The following is a 16,687-nucleotide window of genomic DNA, read 5'->3' as shown; positions in this document are numbered from 1 at the left end:
TCTTTGAAGAGGTAACCAGTGGATCCAGAACACCCCATGGCTGGAGTTCTGAGAGAGGGCTTGTTGGAGCTATGGGAGAGCCTGGTCTACACTGGGCGGGGGGGAGGGTATGTCGATTGAAGATACGCAACTTCAGCTACGGGAATAGCGTAGTGAAGTCAACGTGTCTTATTTCGACTGACCTCCCGTCCTCACGGCGCGGGATCGACGGCCGCGGCTCCCCCGTCGACTCCGCTTCTGCCGCTTGCCCTGGTGGAGTTCCGGAGTCGACGGGATCGTGTTCAGGGATCGATATATCGCGTCTAGACGAGACGCGATGTATCGATCCCCGATAGATCAATCACTAACCACCGATCTGGTGGGTAGTCTGGACATACCCTTAGATACATCAGGGCTAGCTGACTGGGTAACAGACCAGACCTGTAGTGTTCTGACTAGCTGGGCATGATATTAAGTATTCCATTTATTAAAAAGTGTAATCAAATGCTTAACATCATGCCAAGTGCAAAACATCTCTTTAACATGGAATTTCCACTCCTCTGCTCCTGTTTATGGAGAATCATGTTAGATCTCTGTTTATTTAGCATCATCTTGAAACATCCCACGTTACCAGCTAAACTACTTCCATTTATATTATCATGACTTGGCATAAATCTGCTTAACCTTGATATTTAGTTACAAAGAGCCAATGTTTGCAATTTAATTTAGTTTTGACTTTGCAGAGTCTTTTTATTGGAAGGATCATTTCGAGGGTGGCTGGCACGGAACAGTGATTACTACCTATAGTTATTAATAGTGATACTTGATGTTTTGTCTCACTTTGCATCTTCAAAGTACTTTGCCAAGGTTGGGCCATATTCTTCTCTTTTGAACACCAGCATCAATCCAGAGTCACTCCACTGAAGCCAGCAGAGTTCCTCTTCATTTATACTAGTATAAATGGGGGCAGAATTTGGAATGCTAACCATGGCCTGGTCTGCACATGCTTTTCATACCAGTTTAACAATTTTGGCTGGGGGGGGGAGGGGCGTGATTTTTTTTTTATACAAACACTTTTAAACTGGTACAACCTCCCACATAATGTGGACACAGTTACAGCAAGAAAAAGGTGCCATATAGGTTATTCGCTTCTCCTACTAATGGCTATACCAGAATAAAGCATATTTATACCAATATAACTGTGGGCACACCAGGGAAGTTTTACCACATGAGATATACCAGCATAGTTAAAGCAGTACAACTTGTGTGTGTAGACCTCACAACACCACAATAAGGTAGCTAAGGGCCACTAGCTCCATTTTACAGATGGGGAAATTGAGGCAGTATTGGTCAGGTGAACTGAACAATAGAGTGGAACCAAGGAGACCTGGATTCTAATACCAATTTCTCCTCCAGAGCTGTAACAGGATCATGAGCAACTCACTCAGCCTCTCTGGGCCTGTTTTGTCTACACAGATTGTTTATCCTTTGGAGCGGGGACTGTTTCTCCCCACATATAGCACTAGCTCAATGGGGCCCTGAGGCTGGTAGGACTGACAACAATAATAGCAAAGGTTCAGAGACATTTCCCAGGCTACAAGAGGCGTTGGTGTCAATGCAAGAATTAGAGCTCAGAAGCTAACCTGGCACAGGAAGATCTACTAGCTATTCGTCATCTCTGACTTTGGGTTCTTAGTTCCCAGCATTCTGCTCGAATGTCTAGAAAACGCTTCCTATTGTCTATTAGACAAACATCTGTCAGGGATGGTCTAGATAATACTTAGTCCTCCTGCCATGAGTGCAGGGGACTGGACTAGATGACCTCTTGAGCTCGCTTCCAGTCCTACAAATCTATGATTCTACAACAGCAACTGCCTATACAAGACCGGGAAGAGGGGGTTGGAATTTACTTGTATAGATCATAAGAATAAATAGACTGCTTGAAGAATGCTTGCAAAGTGCTTTCAGGACTGAAAGCACGGCATAAATGCTGACTGTTCTAATTATACACTGTGGCACCAGGAACTGGCTTTAAATGAAGCCGAGGAAGTTCAGGAAGAATGGAAGCTAGGAATTGCCATGGTGAATTCCTGGGATATTTTGATGGGTCATAAACAGTGTCAGGACACATAGCAACTCTTAGGGAGCTCCTCCCACTCCTGAAATCATTCCATTCAAAGACAAGTGAGAGGGAGGAAAGTTAGAGGCAAAACAAAAGGCCACACACACATTTACATTCCAAAAGGATGCTACAACAGGGCCATTTTTATATAGTTTATACTTGATTTTTTTTAGTCCTTTCTGAATAGTATGGAAGTGGGAAGAAAAATGTGGGGACGTTCCTGTAATGCTGCAGCTTAGGGGGTGAGCTGGGGTGCAGGGCCAAGCAGATGATATAGGAAGGCAGGTGATCTGTAATCTGGATAGCTGAGTAGCAGCTGTAAATCTGCCACTGTGACTTGCCTCCATTGGAGGCAATAAAGGAAATGGAAGGATGCCATAGCAGGGGAAGAAGTAAGGAGCATAGCAGCTGCACCCAGGGATAAAGTTTTCATGAGGCTGGTGGGAAGCAGGGGCTGACAGGGGAAGACGTGTAACCAGGTCAGTAAGGTTACAATGCATATTATATGGAGGTCTATGATGGACCAAGAAATAGGAGCTGGGGAGATGCTCAGATCCTCTGGGATCCTCCTCCTGTTAGCCCCACGTTACTGAAACTGCTTCAAATTTGCAATCTGGTACTGGGATCTAGGCTTTTTGCCCAACAAGGGAGACTCTTGGGACACATGCTAGCTTCTGCTAGGCAAACTGCTGCTTAGCGTGTGAACTTGGGAAGCCTGAAGCGGCAATCCATGTCCTGAGCAAGGGCTGTGTTGATGCCCCTTGCAATGCTCAAGGGCTCGGGACAACAGGCTGCTCTGATTTGTTTTAGCTGAAAATACACAGCATGGGGGGCTTTTTTATATTTTCCCCTTTGCAAGGTGGCGAAGCAAAACACAGGCACTATCCGCACAAGCCTCAATTATCCAAAGCACAGGGAACCAAATCTCTTTGTTACCGTGTTCAATACGTAGCCCACATTTTCAGTGCACTCTGCACAGCTCCTAAGCTCTGCAGCAGCCTGGCTAACAGCCTTCAAGAGGCCACACGACTCTCTATAACCAGGAGTCCAGGCTGTGCTCACCTGTCTCAAGGTTTCCATGGCAGCAGGATAACCAGAGCTAGGATGTGTCTGGAGAGCTACATGAACCCGGCAACCAAAACGTAGAGGAAAATGTAGCTTAAATCCTGGGCTTTACTGATCTCGACATTGACCCTCTCCACTGAGTATATCTGTGCGCTGGAAGCCAGCTGAATGGTAAAAACATGCCAGGACATCCCTTCCCCCTAACCCAAAAAGTGGCTCAGCTTAATGGTGAGTGATCACATATGTCAACATATTTCTGGTGATGAGGCCGTTTAAGAAGCTGACGGCCTAAATGAGACAAACGTATAAAAGGTCATAGTCTGACAGACAGAGGTGTGGCCTAGCGGAACTGAAAGCCAGACCGGCTCCCTGAGATTCCTGGATCCTAATCCAAGTACCGACACCAAGTCTCTTCAGCAAGTTACTCCCGTCGCTCACTTTTCCCACCTGTAAAATGGGGATAATAATAGTACCTGCTGCGCAGGAGCGTTAGGACGTTTGGTTTGTAAAGTGCTCTGGAGCGCGGAGGTGCTAGGTAAGTTTAAGGCTAATTAGTGTAAGCTCCATAGGTGAGCTTTTAAGCACGTAGGCCCAGATCCTCAGCAGTATTTAGGCACCAAATTCCCATTCAAATGACATCCAATTGTAACCAATGGGAGTTAGTTGCCTACATGCCTTTAAGGATTTGATAACTCCCTGGGCATGGTGATGACCACCCCCTGCCACACACACAGCCCTGCTCACATAAAAGTGCAAGAGGAGATTTAGGAAGTCGCTGAAGGAGAATCTCCATCCCAACCAAAAGTTGGTGAGCAACATGAGAGATGGATATAAAATTGTCCTTTGAGCATAAGAGCGGGTCAAATTCAAGCCCATTCGTGTAACAGGCAGCTGCTCCTCTGGCTTCCATGGGACTGTACCTGCTGCCACCAGAGCTGTACAGGTTGCAAAGTGTGCACAGAATAGGAAAGTGACTCCTGCAGTTAAACATGAGCCTAGAGCTGTGTTAACTGAGTGCTAAAGGAAGCCAAATCCAGTTTAAAAAAGGCACTGTTGATGCTATCCATGGTAACTCAGACATTATGGTGATAAGGGCCATAAAGGAGACAGATTTCAAGAGACAAGCTAGGGTGTATTTCTGCTCTTAGGAAGAAAATTGACTTTCCCCCTTTTAGGGTAACATGGGCTAGTGCTGGTAAAATGTAAAGACTTGACGGTCCCAGAGTCTGAAGCCCCTGGTCATCAAAACAGGCAGAGCATGGGCAGAGTGGCGCAGACACACTGCCCTACCCATATGCCTTCCTCCTAACCTGGAAAGAGCATCTTCACAGATGAGTGGGTAGTTAGCTAGCCCTGCTTATTGCATCCTTAGCCTCTCTCTGCTTCTCATTGCCCCATGGATAGCTTTCTGCTTAACACTGGACCGAGACCTCCCACTTCCATACCGACCATGGCACAGTCATCAGCTGGGCAGGACATTTGAGGTCACTAATGAGCTAGGCTGGCTTCAATCCAGTGACCTGGTGATAAACAATTACATGTTTAGTTGGTAGTGACTTACGATTCATCCTCAGCTGGACACTGCCCTGAGGGGAGAACCATTCTGAATTTTGTTTAATGTGGATTGTTGTCAACTCCTGGAAAATGGAGATGATATTTTCCTCCCTTTGAGATCTATGGACTATATCTACCATCTAGGCATTATTATTACTCAACTTGAGTAAAGGTATCAGAATCTGGTCCTAAATACAAAAAACAAAAGCTGTAACATCCAAGAGAACAGGGAGGGATACAACATTGATATCAGTACACAGCATGTCCGGCTCCCAAAAGATTTGCAAAGCAAAGATAGAGAAATATGCTTTCCAATCCCCTGCTTTCCCCAAAAAATGTTATTAACCCGCTTCCCACCCCCCATCACCCTCCATAAATGTTCTTTGTTTACAAAGGTAACACTCCCAGGTATGAGTTCTCTTCCCCTCTACGTGAGACTGACCAGGACTGGGTGCCAGTAGTTTATTGATAGTATTACCTATGTTCTACCAAAGAACAACTTTGGTATGAAAAGCAGCAGCAGTGCTCTGGGGCTAGCCTGTGATACTGAATTGCACCCTGCACCAGGCGTCAACAGGACACCCGAGTACAGCACTGCTCAGTGCTTAGGCTATTGTAATCTGACCCTTCATTATTATCCTCTGTCCCTTATGACCCTGGATGTTAAGGGACTTAAATATTGGCCATCACTGAGTGGGAAAATCTGCTCAGGTCTATGACTGACCATCACTATTTCTGCCCTTTTCTTCTCTTCTTTTCCCCCTTCCCTATATCACTTCTCCTTTGAATCTCTGCCCCTGCAGCAAGTGCCTCTTCCCCACTCCATCTGAGGAATTAATCAGCACTGAAATAATTAACATTAAGGGCCAGATTGCCAAAGGTGCAGAGTACCCAAATTCTAGCTGAAAGCAATGAGGGCAGCAGGTACGCAGCACTGACAAAAAGTCAGAGCTTGAAAGTGTTATCAGGAAGCTAGAAAGTTGACATCCCAGTGAGGTGACTTCACACCTCACAGAACTATAGCTTCAGGAAGTCTGATGCCCTGGGGGAAAATCACTGCTTTAGTTTAGTGCAGGGGCAGGCAACCTGTGGCACGCAAGCTGATTTTCAGTGGCACTCACACTGTCTGGGGGCTCTGCATTTTAATTTAATTTTAAATGAAGCTTCTTAAACATTTTAAAAACCTTATTTACTTTACATACAATAGTTTAGTGATATATTACGGACTTATAGAAAGAGATCTTCTAAAAACATTAAAAAGTATTACTGGCATGCGAAACCTTCAATGAGTGAATAAATGAAGACTTGGCACCCCACTTCTGAAAGGTTGCCGACCCCTGGTTTAGAGGCAGCCTATGTTTCTGAAAGTTCTTTGAAAGTGTAAGAACCAGAGTTAATTGTTTAAAGTGAAAGCTGAGAGTGAGCAGGATCAGAACCTGTCATGGAGGTCACATAACCACATAAAGTGGGCTGGGTGGTTGAACCAGGTTTTATTCATCACTTTCACTACCTCCTCCAATGAAGGCCTGAGCCAAAGTCCTTTAAATCAATAGGATTCTTTCCTTTGCTATTTAATAATATGTGCAAGTGGGGGACCCCTGAGTTTGATGTGAAGTAGGTTTAGATAAACCCACTTTCTCCCCCAAATTAATTTTTTAAAGGAGTTGATATACCTATTAAAGTCTCTTGATTTCCAGTAGGAAGATTGTATAGCTAAATACTGAATTGGGATTTAAAAAAAAACCCAATTACTGGTGTTTTTTTGTTTTGTAGATTAGAGTCTAACCCTGGAGGTTTTCCTTTCCTGGCAGATTTGGACAGCATGCAACTGCTCATTCAAGTGACATTCATAGGTCAGATAAGAGTAGCACGTGGGCTAGGAGCACCTGCTTTGGCTTTTAGTCTCCCCCACACAAAGTCACGGGAGTAAAGCCCAGTGCAGTTAGTTTGGAAACCCTCCAGAAAAAGCACTTTCTTGGGCTACCCAGCATCATTGAACCTCCCAGCAGCCCTGACAGCCGAAGTATTCTCCTCCTTTTGCAATTGAGGGGTAAACTGTTTATCTTAAAATTATGTCAGAAGTGTGTGACCAGGCAGGCTCTGGAACACAGGTGTCTAGATTCACATGGCTGTACTTCCCTGTAGAGGACCATCCTTCCACCTGGGAAGGGGCATTTAGGCCATTCCAAGATGAGCAGCACATGTTGAAGGGGGGATGGGGGGAGAGAGAGAGAGAGAATGAATCACTTCTAGCTACCTCAAGTGAGCATCCCACCTTGTGACAGGCAAGATTGATTGGTGGTGTGTCAATCCTCCAGCGTAAGGAGTAGTTACACCCTTGCATTAGTCAAGAGTTCTCTATCTCAGTGCCTTTAGAGCAGTTCTACACTAGTTTAAGAAGGGGAACTTTTCACACTGAAGTCTACAGGTGCTCCATAGAGGACTGCTTCTCCTTATTTCCAGGGCATAAGATACAGCAATTTCTTCCATAAGAAAGTAATGTAGGTGCCACAAGCATGTTGTGTGACCTCCAATGGGATAGTGGAGGGGGGTTTGTATATGAGACCTTGAAGATGGATCCCCCACAGTAAGAGGGCCAGAAGCTCCAGCATAGAATCATGCTGATAGAAGTGCAAGGCTTAAGAGCCATATTTTAAAAGCAACTTAATATTCTTGTTTTCCCCCTTTCCACCCCGTAAATGTGGAGTGTTTGTTTTAAAGCCAATTCCTCCAGGCAACCACTGGCTTTAAGTTACAAGACAGCTCATTAAATCTTTAAATTTAAGAGTCTAACACCTCTCACTACTTGGATTACCTTTTTGGACAGAGGAGGTAGCACAGAAAAAGTTCAATGGTCCTTTAGAGCCTATTTATCTAACAAGTAAACCCAAGAAGGAGCCAGGACTAGTTTGGAAGGGTTAATGCTCCATAAGGCTTGACTAGTTGTAGTAGCTAATGAAAGCTTTGGTTGCTGCATCAATGTAGTCTGCGGCAGAGCAGTTTAGGATTGTCATTAAGTGATTCGACAGCTAGCATGTCTGGAATACCACTGACAGCCAGCATCCAGTTAGGATCCTCAGCCTAATGAGGTTATCTCAGGACTAGCCAAGTGACATTCTGGAAGAGGGTACAAACTCACTTCAGAAAGCAACAGCTTATGGTCAGCAGCTAATTTGATGAGCTGGAGACTCAACCATACAAACAGTATTAAGTGTTGCCTGATCTACAGAGTTCAGTAGATATGGAGAAACAGTTAACATTAAATGTTACAAATAACGTAGCCAATTTGGATTGCCATGCCTTTGGAGACTTCTGCCCTAAGCATTCTGTAGTTTGCTCTGCTAAGTATGGAAGTGTTGTTTTTACTTTGTAAGTCTGGTATGAAAAGAAACTAGAAGCTTTTTAAATGTGTCAATTCACCTTTAATGTTTGAAAAATAAAAAGGTATTTGAGCAATTGCAGTTATGAAGGGAACATCTCTTGCTCCACAGAAGAGTGTGAACAGGTTCACATCAGACTCATGCTTGGAAAACAAACACATTCTCCTTTTTAGAATCAAAAGTGGAGTTCTGTATAGACAAAAGTGGCCAAAGTGCCCTGGTTAGTCCAAGGCACCTCACCCCCAGATTGGAAGTTTTCTGTCAACATGAAATAAATTATGACACCACATCTTGTCTAGTTACAACATGGTTCTATCAATATTACAAAGTTAGGTATACTTTGGATTTTGCACAGTCTACAGACACAAGGACTTTTACTTCAGGAAAAAGTCAGCCTGGGTCATTGAGTCATTTCACAATTAATAGCAACACTTTCTCCCCTCTCCCAATACAGCAAACAAAAAGCAGTGGCATGTTACTTTCAACAATCAGCTTGGTTCATCTTGAGAGTTAGGAGTCACCTTGCCCTACAACAGAATTCACTCCATTCTAGAAGTTTTGCCCATATTAACCACCAATCAATAGGCTCTTACTGCAAGCACCAAGTTTTGCAGAAGCCACCACAGGTGTTTTTGGAGGGGTTTTTTTTGGGGGGGTGGGGGGGGAGGGGGAGGAAGGGGGAAAATTGAAGGGGAGGGGACACCACCCTAGGATGATCCAGAAGAACCTTCTTGCAGTTTGAACTAGGAGTTACTACACACTAAGACAACACTGCTGACCCTATTGGAGAGAACGACATTCTGTCTTCAGAGAATATGTTCCCAAGTTTCCCCTCACAAAACAGCTAAGAGAGGAGAGAGATTTGGAACACAGAAGCTATTCCTGGAGAATTTTCACTGTAGCTGATGGAGACAGTGATCATCTACAAGTCTTCCAGATGACTAGGTTACTTTAGGGAAAGACCTGAGTTAAGGCAGTGTTGTCTGGATAAAGACATGCCAAATCAAGTCTCAGATTCTGGTGTCAATCACTACATTAAAAAATTTCTAGTCCATTTTGGAACAGAGACCCGTTGGCCTAAGGAAGTTAATCTCAGTGGCAGCAACTAAGATCTGGATCACACCACCACCAACCAACCGAGACCAGGAGATCCTTCCTCCTACAAAAAAAAAATAAATTTAGGGGAACCATTTAATAAGTTTCAGACTAGATTAAGTTGCTGTGAGTTTAGCTGATCCATGTAGGCTGATCTGAGGGCAGTGGTGTGGGCATTTCTAGAGCAAACATCAAGGCCCAGGTTGTATGATTTGCCATGCAGGCCCAAGATGGGAATACACTTTTTGAATTAAAACCTTTTTAAAAAGCCTCCCGGCTAACTTACATAGGCATTATAAGGCCTTTCTTCCCACCAACTGCTGAGATGACAAGCGAAGCCAAATTGACACAGCTCCCACATCCACCCCACAGACTAGAACTGAAAAGGAAAGTGGACGTTCCTCCATCGATACACACACAGAAGTTTAAACAGTCTAACAAGAGTATTTACTATGAACTCAATAAGATCTCTTTTTGGTCTGCTAAACAAAAAAAACAAAAAAAGTGTTTTCCCTGCCTTACCAAAGAAAAGGTTACCACTGGGGGAGCTGTCTGTGGAACAGTTTTATTTCTTCCCACTGAAAGGCCATTGTTTAAGCATTTACAGTTTTCCTAGTGCAATACAACCAAAAAAAAAAAGCAGTAACAAAAAAAATGCCGCCTTCTTCCCAGGCAACTAAACAGAAGTAGATTTTACTGCAACATATACACATTAAATATAGTATACAGTCCATGCAGCGGCACAGCCATGTTAAAGGGAATCTTGGCTTCAGCCATCAGTGCATTACAGTCCAAATTTCACTTGCTCCGAATTCCTATCCAGACTTGAACAGAAGAATTGCAACCTGACCCAAGTAAAAATAGATGAAGTGCTTTGTCTCGTGTGTTACATAGCTGCCAAAATTTCTGCCAACAATGCAGTGCCAAGTAGGGTTGTATTTCTTGTCAAATTCCTAAAAGGGAGAGAGAGAGTACAGTAGTTAAGACCAAGAAAGCCCACATCAGAACGGTCTGAAATATACATTCATAACTGGTTACTGTTAGATACAAATGCAATGGAAATCTGAAGACAGAGGTGGATGCAAGATACTACTACACTACTTGATGTGCTAATTAGCAGGAGATGAAAGGGCTGCCCTGGAGTGTGGAAGAGGTCCCATGCCATGTACTTGAGTGATTTATACACAAGCTCAAGGCCTAACTGCAGATTTTAAAAGTCTCCTTGGTACAGTAGTATTCAAGCCACATGCATAGGCCAGTTGTTCCACAAAACCATTTAAACCCTCCTATTCCAAGCCGGCTCTCAAACAGTAATTTGGAATGCGTGTTCCAGCAAGCCGTTGGATTTTTAAAGGTCACTTGGAAAAGGAAAAAAAAAAGAAGTCAGGCTTCAGGCATTCTTCATAAAGCAGCAGAAGAGTTTGTGAGGAGACTTCCTAATGTAAACAAGCAGAATAATTCACATTGTCTGCCTTAGGAAGACGTCGGCGAAGCCGAAAGCTAAACAAGTGAAGTAATGTATCATTGGGATAAACAATTTAACCAATTTAGCAATGAGAAGGAAGGGTTTCTGGTAAGGATTGAGAGCTCTCATCCCTTCAGTTAATATGGATCTCCTATGACCCAGTCCTCAGGGAAAACTAGGGAAACATCAGTCAACAGTCCCGATTTAAAAGGAAAAAAAAAATCAAGCAGAATAAAAGTGAGAAAGCCTCAGACTATACACCAGAAAGCAGCAAGGCACCAACAAAAAGAGTTGAAGTCCTTTGCAAGTAACCTTTCTTCCATTAGCAGGGAATGTGCAGTAGGCCATTTCCTTTATATCAGGAAAGGAAGCAAATACCCAACAAGCCATTTTCTTTCCCGAACTTTGGTTGTCTTATGTTGTATTCCATTCCCTTGTTGCACTGTCCCAAGAGCCTTCTGGATTAGTCACTTTGACCTGGAAAGGCCAGATTTTAAGAATATAAAAGATGGCCTCAACAAGTTGAGAATATCGAATTTCAACTCGAATTAGAGTTGAACAGAGTTTAAGTAGTTTCAGGTCCCACATTGGGTCCCAACCCACCCGGCCTAGTTTTGGTTTTATAATAATATTTTCCTCTTCTTTCCCTCCCCTCTTGTGCTCTCTCCCTTGTTGCTGTGTGAAGGGCCTACACAAACAGGGGACACCAACTATGCACAAGATTCCATCAAATGCATAACGTGAACAAACTGAAAAATACTTTGATCAGTCAGTTCCTCTGATCTTCAGGGTTCCTCAGATAAACCCAGGTAAAAGGTTCAGACAGACATGAGGTGTTTTAAGTTGCATCATCTCTGCAGGCCTGAGCACCCACAGCTCCATTCGCCTCAGTAGAGCTGGTGCTCAGAACTTTCAAAAACCTCAGTGTTAAGAATATATCATCAACAGGTAGAAAAGCCTCAGGTGGAAGTGGGAGTTTATTTAGTCTAGAAGAGTTAAGCAGAAGCAAGCAAGCTTCACTTGACTAAATGGGTTGGGTTTTTTTTTGTCTGTTTGAACTACAGTAGCCACACAGAGTTTAAATCAAGTCACACCTTCCAAAGAATCAGAAGATTGCAAAGAGATAGCAACAATACATTAAGTCGCTACTTAAGGTAAATAGCAACCAAGTCCTTTTAGTTTGGCTAGCCAGAAAGAATGGTCCATTGCTTAAGGTGCTAGCTGGGAACTTGGAAAACCCAAGTTCAAGTCTCTCTCTACCTCAGACTGCCTGTGTGATCTTGACCAAGTCATAGAATCAGTCTCAGCTCCCATCTTAGCAACAGGGATAACAGCACTGCCCTACCTCACAGGGGTATTGTGAGCCACCACGGTGCTATGGTGATGAGGGTCAAATAAGTACTTGAGAGTCAACATGTCCCAGCCAACCCTATGCCATTTTATAGGAGCTGCACAATACCTTCTTTATATATGCTGCAATGTCTTTCTCTATGTTGTACTTCTCCATTGCCTGCGTAGCACAGTCTACAGCATCCTGCTGCATGTCCTCAGACATGTCTGCATTCTTGATCACAGCCTTTCTGTCAGACATTGTGAACCTAAGGCAGAACATAAAGTATTAAGACGTGCCCACAGGATTCTGCTTCAGTTCTTTCATGCATTAGACTACATGGTCTACATAATGTAAAACAGTTCCGGATCATGCTCTGTCTTTATACTGCAGGTTACACCAAACCCCTGTCTTGCCCAACATCTGGCGCTAGGCACACGACACGGTAATCCTAGGATATACTATTATGTTGTGGAACGCTGTAGTATAGGAAGCCACTTGAAGATTAGACTAGAGACAGTCAAGTATCACCACCTCTACATACATTTTTAGCTTTAAAAACCCATAAAGCCTATGCAGAGATCTTCTACTCCTTTAAAATTACAGGAGCAGCAGTCCTGCAAATCAATAAGCAATGGCTAAAGCCAGATTTCCTTACAGGTATAGCCAATGGAGCAGTAATATGGTTCTACCAACAGCAGCCCCCAGACCATGTTTGTCTCCACAGATTGTAGGTGAATGCATTCAATGGATATAGTAGCAGAAGCATTTATTATGTCACTCAAGTGCGTACATTCCCTTTAAATGTAAGGTTGAAGGTCATACATTCAGCTGTTCTTGCTAGTTCAGACCAGACCAGAAGCTGTTTCAGACCTAGTTTACCTCCGTGCGTCATGGATTCCCTTTTGTACTTTGCTCAGCTTGACCAATGAAACCTAAACAGTTTTGCTGGTCTCATGCCCAGCACAACATTGCAATATTGGGATGTAAAGGTTGCCAGTTTTGCTGTGGAACGATGCTTCCATCCAAGACAAGAGAACCTACCTGTGACCTTTTACAAGCCTGAACTGTGGCATGTCTGACAAGGTGTTTAGCCTCTTTCCCTCTGCTAACACTAATTAGGGAGTTCTATGCTAGTCAGTGATGAGTCACCTATATGAAGTCTCAGATCCCCTGCTCAGGGCACACCCACTAGTTGTAGCCAGTTTTATATGCCGTTTGTAGATCAGCTGAAAGTTACTATTTAACGTTTCAGCCCTTACTCGGACAAAATGCCCACTAAAAACACACCTGTGAATTTTGCCTGAGCTAAGAGTGGACCTGGGTTGATTAGTACTTTTGATGTATGACCCGTTTCAACTAGCACGTGAACATACAGCCACTTTGAACTCAGTTCTCCATTGTTATTTTGGTGGAACACCTGGAGAATCAAGCATGATATCTGACCAGTTTAGGGCCTACATTTGAAGGACTACACAAGTGAAGGGCAGCTGTCTAGGTGATGCCCACGGTTGCTGGTTATCATATTTAGCTTTACCATAGGATCACCACCAAGTTACTTATATTTTAAGGATGCAACCTTTTCACAGCAGAGAATGTGTCAAATTAAGCTGGCAAAGCCCCATTAAGTTTACAATGCCATAACAAGGCTTAGTAAATCTTGAGCTCTATTACTAGCACTATATGTTTGGAGGTAGGGAACTCATACATGTTTAGTTCCATTAAGGAGAGCGTCTTCTACAATGATTGTTTCCTGGAGCAGTCCCAGAAAAACTGAAGGAGCAGTTTTGTTATAGCAACTAAGGGAGCCTGCTATCCAGAGAGAGAAAAAGAAAGAATCCAGTTACATAACAGCCCTTTGATTACAATACTTCAATTCTTTATTCTGCCTGCAGTTGAAGACTCATAGTGCTCCCTAATTTATACATTTTAGATACTGTGTATAACTGAGCATTGCTATTATTAACACACACTAATAGCATTAAAGGAAGAGGATGGGAATTCATCTAGAATGCCAGGAAAGAGCACGTGCATTTGTAAGAGTTTAGGAAACCAGTCACAGGTGCCTTCCACCCCCCACCACCCCAGAGGAGTGGGGTTTAAATCACTGTTTAGCTGGAGGGGGTAGATTTGGAGCCTCAAGTATGTCAACCACCACACAGGAAAGCCCTAGAGAGACACCCAAGCACCCAGGACAAGCCACATGTGGGTGCTTTAAGAGTCAATTCAGAGGGCATCTGTAATTACATGACTGTCAGTCAAAGACCTGCAGAAAGTGCCTTCCTTCCTTCCTAGTCTTATTCAGAATGGGATTCTTGGGAGCACAGACAGGCCTGCCAAGCACTAGTCATGCCAATGGTGCAACAGAAAACAACTCCCTTTTGCTAAGGGTGTAGCTCTCTCCCTCCCCCACCCGCCCCCTTTTGAGCCATGCTCCCCTCTCTCTTGGCTACAGCATCCTTTTCACGACAACAGCCGAGTGAGGCTGCTGCAACCACTGCCATCTGGAAAGGGGAGGGCAGAAGCGTGAACAGGTAAGGGAGCAGCACGCAGAGCCACAGCGCCAGAGGCCAAACATCATTCGTCTTGGCATTGCCAAGTGCCACTACTCCACCTGCAGATCAGAGCAGCAGCTCCTCCCCTAGCCACGGGGCTGGGCCTTAACAATACCAGGACACCCCTCATCCTCCTAGAAAGGGCCAGAGACAGCTCACTCCCTACCCAAGGAGGCTTGGCTGCCGCTGCATTTCCCAGGGGGAGAAAGAAGCCACCAAAACAGGCCTCAAGAGAGACTGGCCCAGGCATAAATTGACACTTAAACTCCTGGGGACGAAGCGGATACCTGAATTAATGCCACAGGGCAGGGAGAACATTCACCTTTTCCTACAAGTGAGGGAGGGAACCTTCCTCTTTACCCTTTTACTCCTGAACCAGAGAGACCAGAGCCATCTCCTACCAGCACAGGATTGGTCCCTACACCACCCTAGTGTATCTCCTCCTGGCCACTGCTAAGCTGTCCCAGGGGAGGCGGTTTCCATGCAGTGCCCGGCAGACCCAGGCACGCCGAGGTCTGGGGGAAGAGGTGTGACCTTCACTTCCCGAGCCCCCAGGGGAAGCGGCTCGCTCGGATCGGGGGGGGGGGGTGACCTTGCCTCGGAGAACGCGGATACTCGGCCAGGGCAGGCCGGGCCGAGGTTGCAGCAGCAGCCGCACAAGTTCCCTGCTAAAAGCCACCGTAGGGGGGGTGGGGGGACTGCATGGGAGCCCCATCGCCGCACCGATGTAAACGGAGTCATCAGAGCAGCAAGCCGGCTCCGGCTGCGGGAAGCGGAGTAACTCAGCGGCTGCAGCCGTGGGAGGAAGCGGAGCAGCTCCCCGGCTCCGGCTGCTCCCAGGAAGGGGCCGCTCCCAGGTGAAAGGGGCGGGGGGGGGCGGGTGCAGCCGCCAGCTGGAGGCGGGGGAGGGGTGCACCCCCCCATTGCAACCCGCTTCGCTTCCCACGGCCGGGCAGCTGCAGCCCCGAGCCGCCCCCTCCCCTGCTCGTGAATGCACCAGGCACAAATAAATAATAATAACAACAAACCCCCCCCCGGGCTCACCTGCCCCGCGGGAGTCACCGGCAAACGGACCCGAAGCGCCTCCGCCGCCGCGCACTCGCTGTCGCACCCGCTCCGCTGCCGCCCTGCGCCCCGCTCTGCCCGGCGCTCGCTCGCTCGCTCGCTCTCCGCCCGGCCGCCTCCCCCGCGCTGAAATAGGCGCCCCTCCCCTTGCAGTGGCTCAGCCGGCCGCCCTCGCCATTGGCTGCGGCGCGGCCTCGGCCCACAGCGACAAGCGTTTTCCGCTCGCTCTTCTCTGCCTACATCTTGTTTCGTCCCACAATGCCACGAGCCGGCTGCGGAGCGCGTCTCGCTCACGAGGTGGAGCCGGGGGGGGGGGGGGGAGTCAATTAGAGAGTCAGGGACTGGGGTGGCCTGGAGCTGGGCACCCTCCTGCCAAAGGGCTCGGCCAGATCCCTGTGGGAGCCTCTTGCATTGTTGTGGGGGTGCAAGCAGCAGATCTGTTGCTCGTTCCGGGGCCTGATGCAGCTTCTGGCCCCAATGCGGTGTAAACGCCCCTGGGCTGAAGTGGAGTCACTCTGGATCTTAACCGGCCCAGTGGCCCTTAGGTCAGTTTCAGACTCACCTGTGTTCTACACGCCAGCGGGGGTTCCCCCTCTCAGGTTGATTGCTGACAATTATTGACATCAGAAAAAAAGTTAAGGTGATGGCCAAAGCTATTTGCACTAAAGTAATGGACCCAACATCAGTTTCGGTTTCCTGCACTGCTCATTTTTTGTGAGCCCCTCATTTTGGGTCGTTGTCCTCCATATTTGGACTTTGGATGCTCTGGATTTACACCTCTGTAGCCAGGAGCAAAATCTAAGCACTTGTCCTGAAGGCCTGATTCCAATTGAATTTACACCAACAGGTTTCATGCTGATGTGTCCCTGTGGATGTCAGTGGAGTTTTACTCCAGGATGAGATCAATTGGGTCTCTTAAGTCCAATCACTGTGTCTGGCAAGGATATAGGGCCATTGCTTTACTCAGTGTTTGCATTTCTGAATGCATTCATAGTGCTTTGTGGTTTTATCATGGAGCAGTAGTGCTGCACGTCAACTTTGATGTGCACTAATAATAGGAATATGCACTGGCTCAGT

At 45.9% G+C, this 16,687-nt stretch overlaps 1 protein-coding gene across 1 annotated transcript; it reads right to left on the bottom strand.

Annotated features, from left to right (window-relative positions):
• Positions 1-8,750: 8,750 nt before the first annotated feature.
• On the bottom strand, positions 8,751-15,742 carry DYNLL2 (dynein light chain LC8-type 2). Its single transcript, XM_044993981.1, has 3 exons — positions 15,590-15,742; positions 12,120-12,258; positions 8,751-10,148 (listed from the first exon to the last, which is right to left on the bottom strand). Exons 2-3 carry the CDS (start codon positions 12,249-12,251, stop codon positions 10,011-10,013), a joined length of 270 nt encoding a protein of 89 aa, XP_044849916.1. The 5' UTR covers positions 12,252-12,258; positions 15,590-15,742; the 3' UTR covers positions 8,751-10,010.
• Positions 15,743-16,687: the final 945 nt, after the last annotated feature.

The sequence above is a fragment of the Mauremys mutica genome, chromosome 19 (genome assembly GCF_020497125.1).
Source record: "Mauremys mutica isolate MM-2020 ecotype Southern chromosome 19, ASM2049712v1, whole genome shotgun sequence".
In the NCBI taxonomy this organism is placed as follows: domain Eukaryota; kingdom Metazoa; phylum Chordata; order Testudines; family Geoemydidae; genus Mauremys; species Mauremys mutica.
This window is presented reverse-complemented; position numbering and strand designations above follow the sequence as displayed.

Excerpts from the sequence above, each read along its gene's own strand:
- DYNLL2 (XM_044993981.1), bottom strand. The coding sequence starts at position 12,251 with ATGTCTGACAGAAAGGCTGTGATCAAGAATGCAGACATGTCTGAGGAC. Across the intron at positions 10,149-12,119 it reads TTGCAGCATATATAAAGAAG|GAATTTGACAAGAAATACAA; the intron begins GTATTGTGCAGC and ends TCTCCCTTTTAG.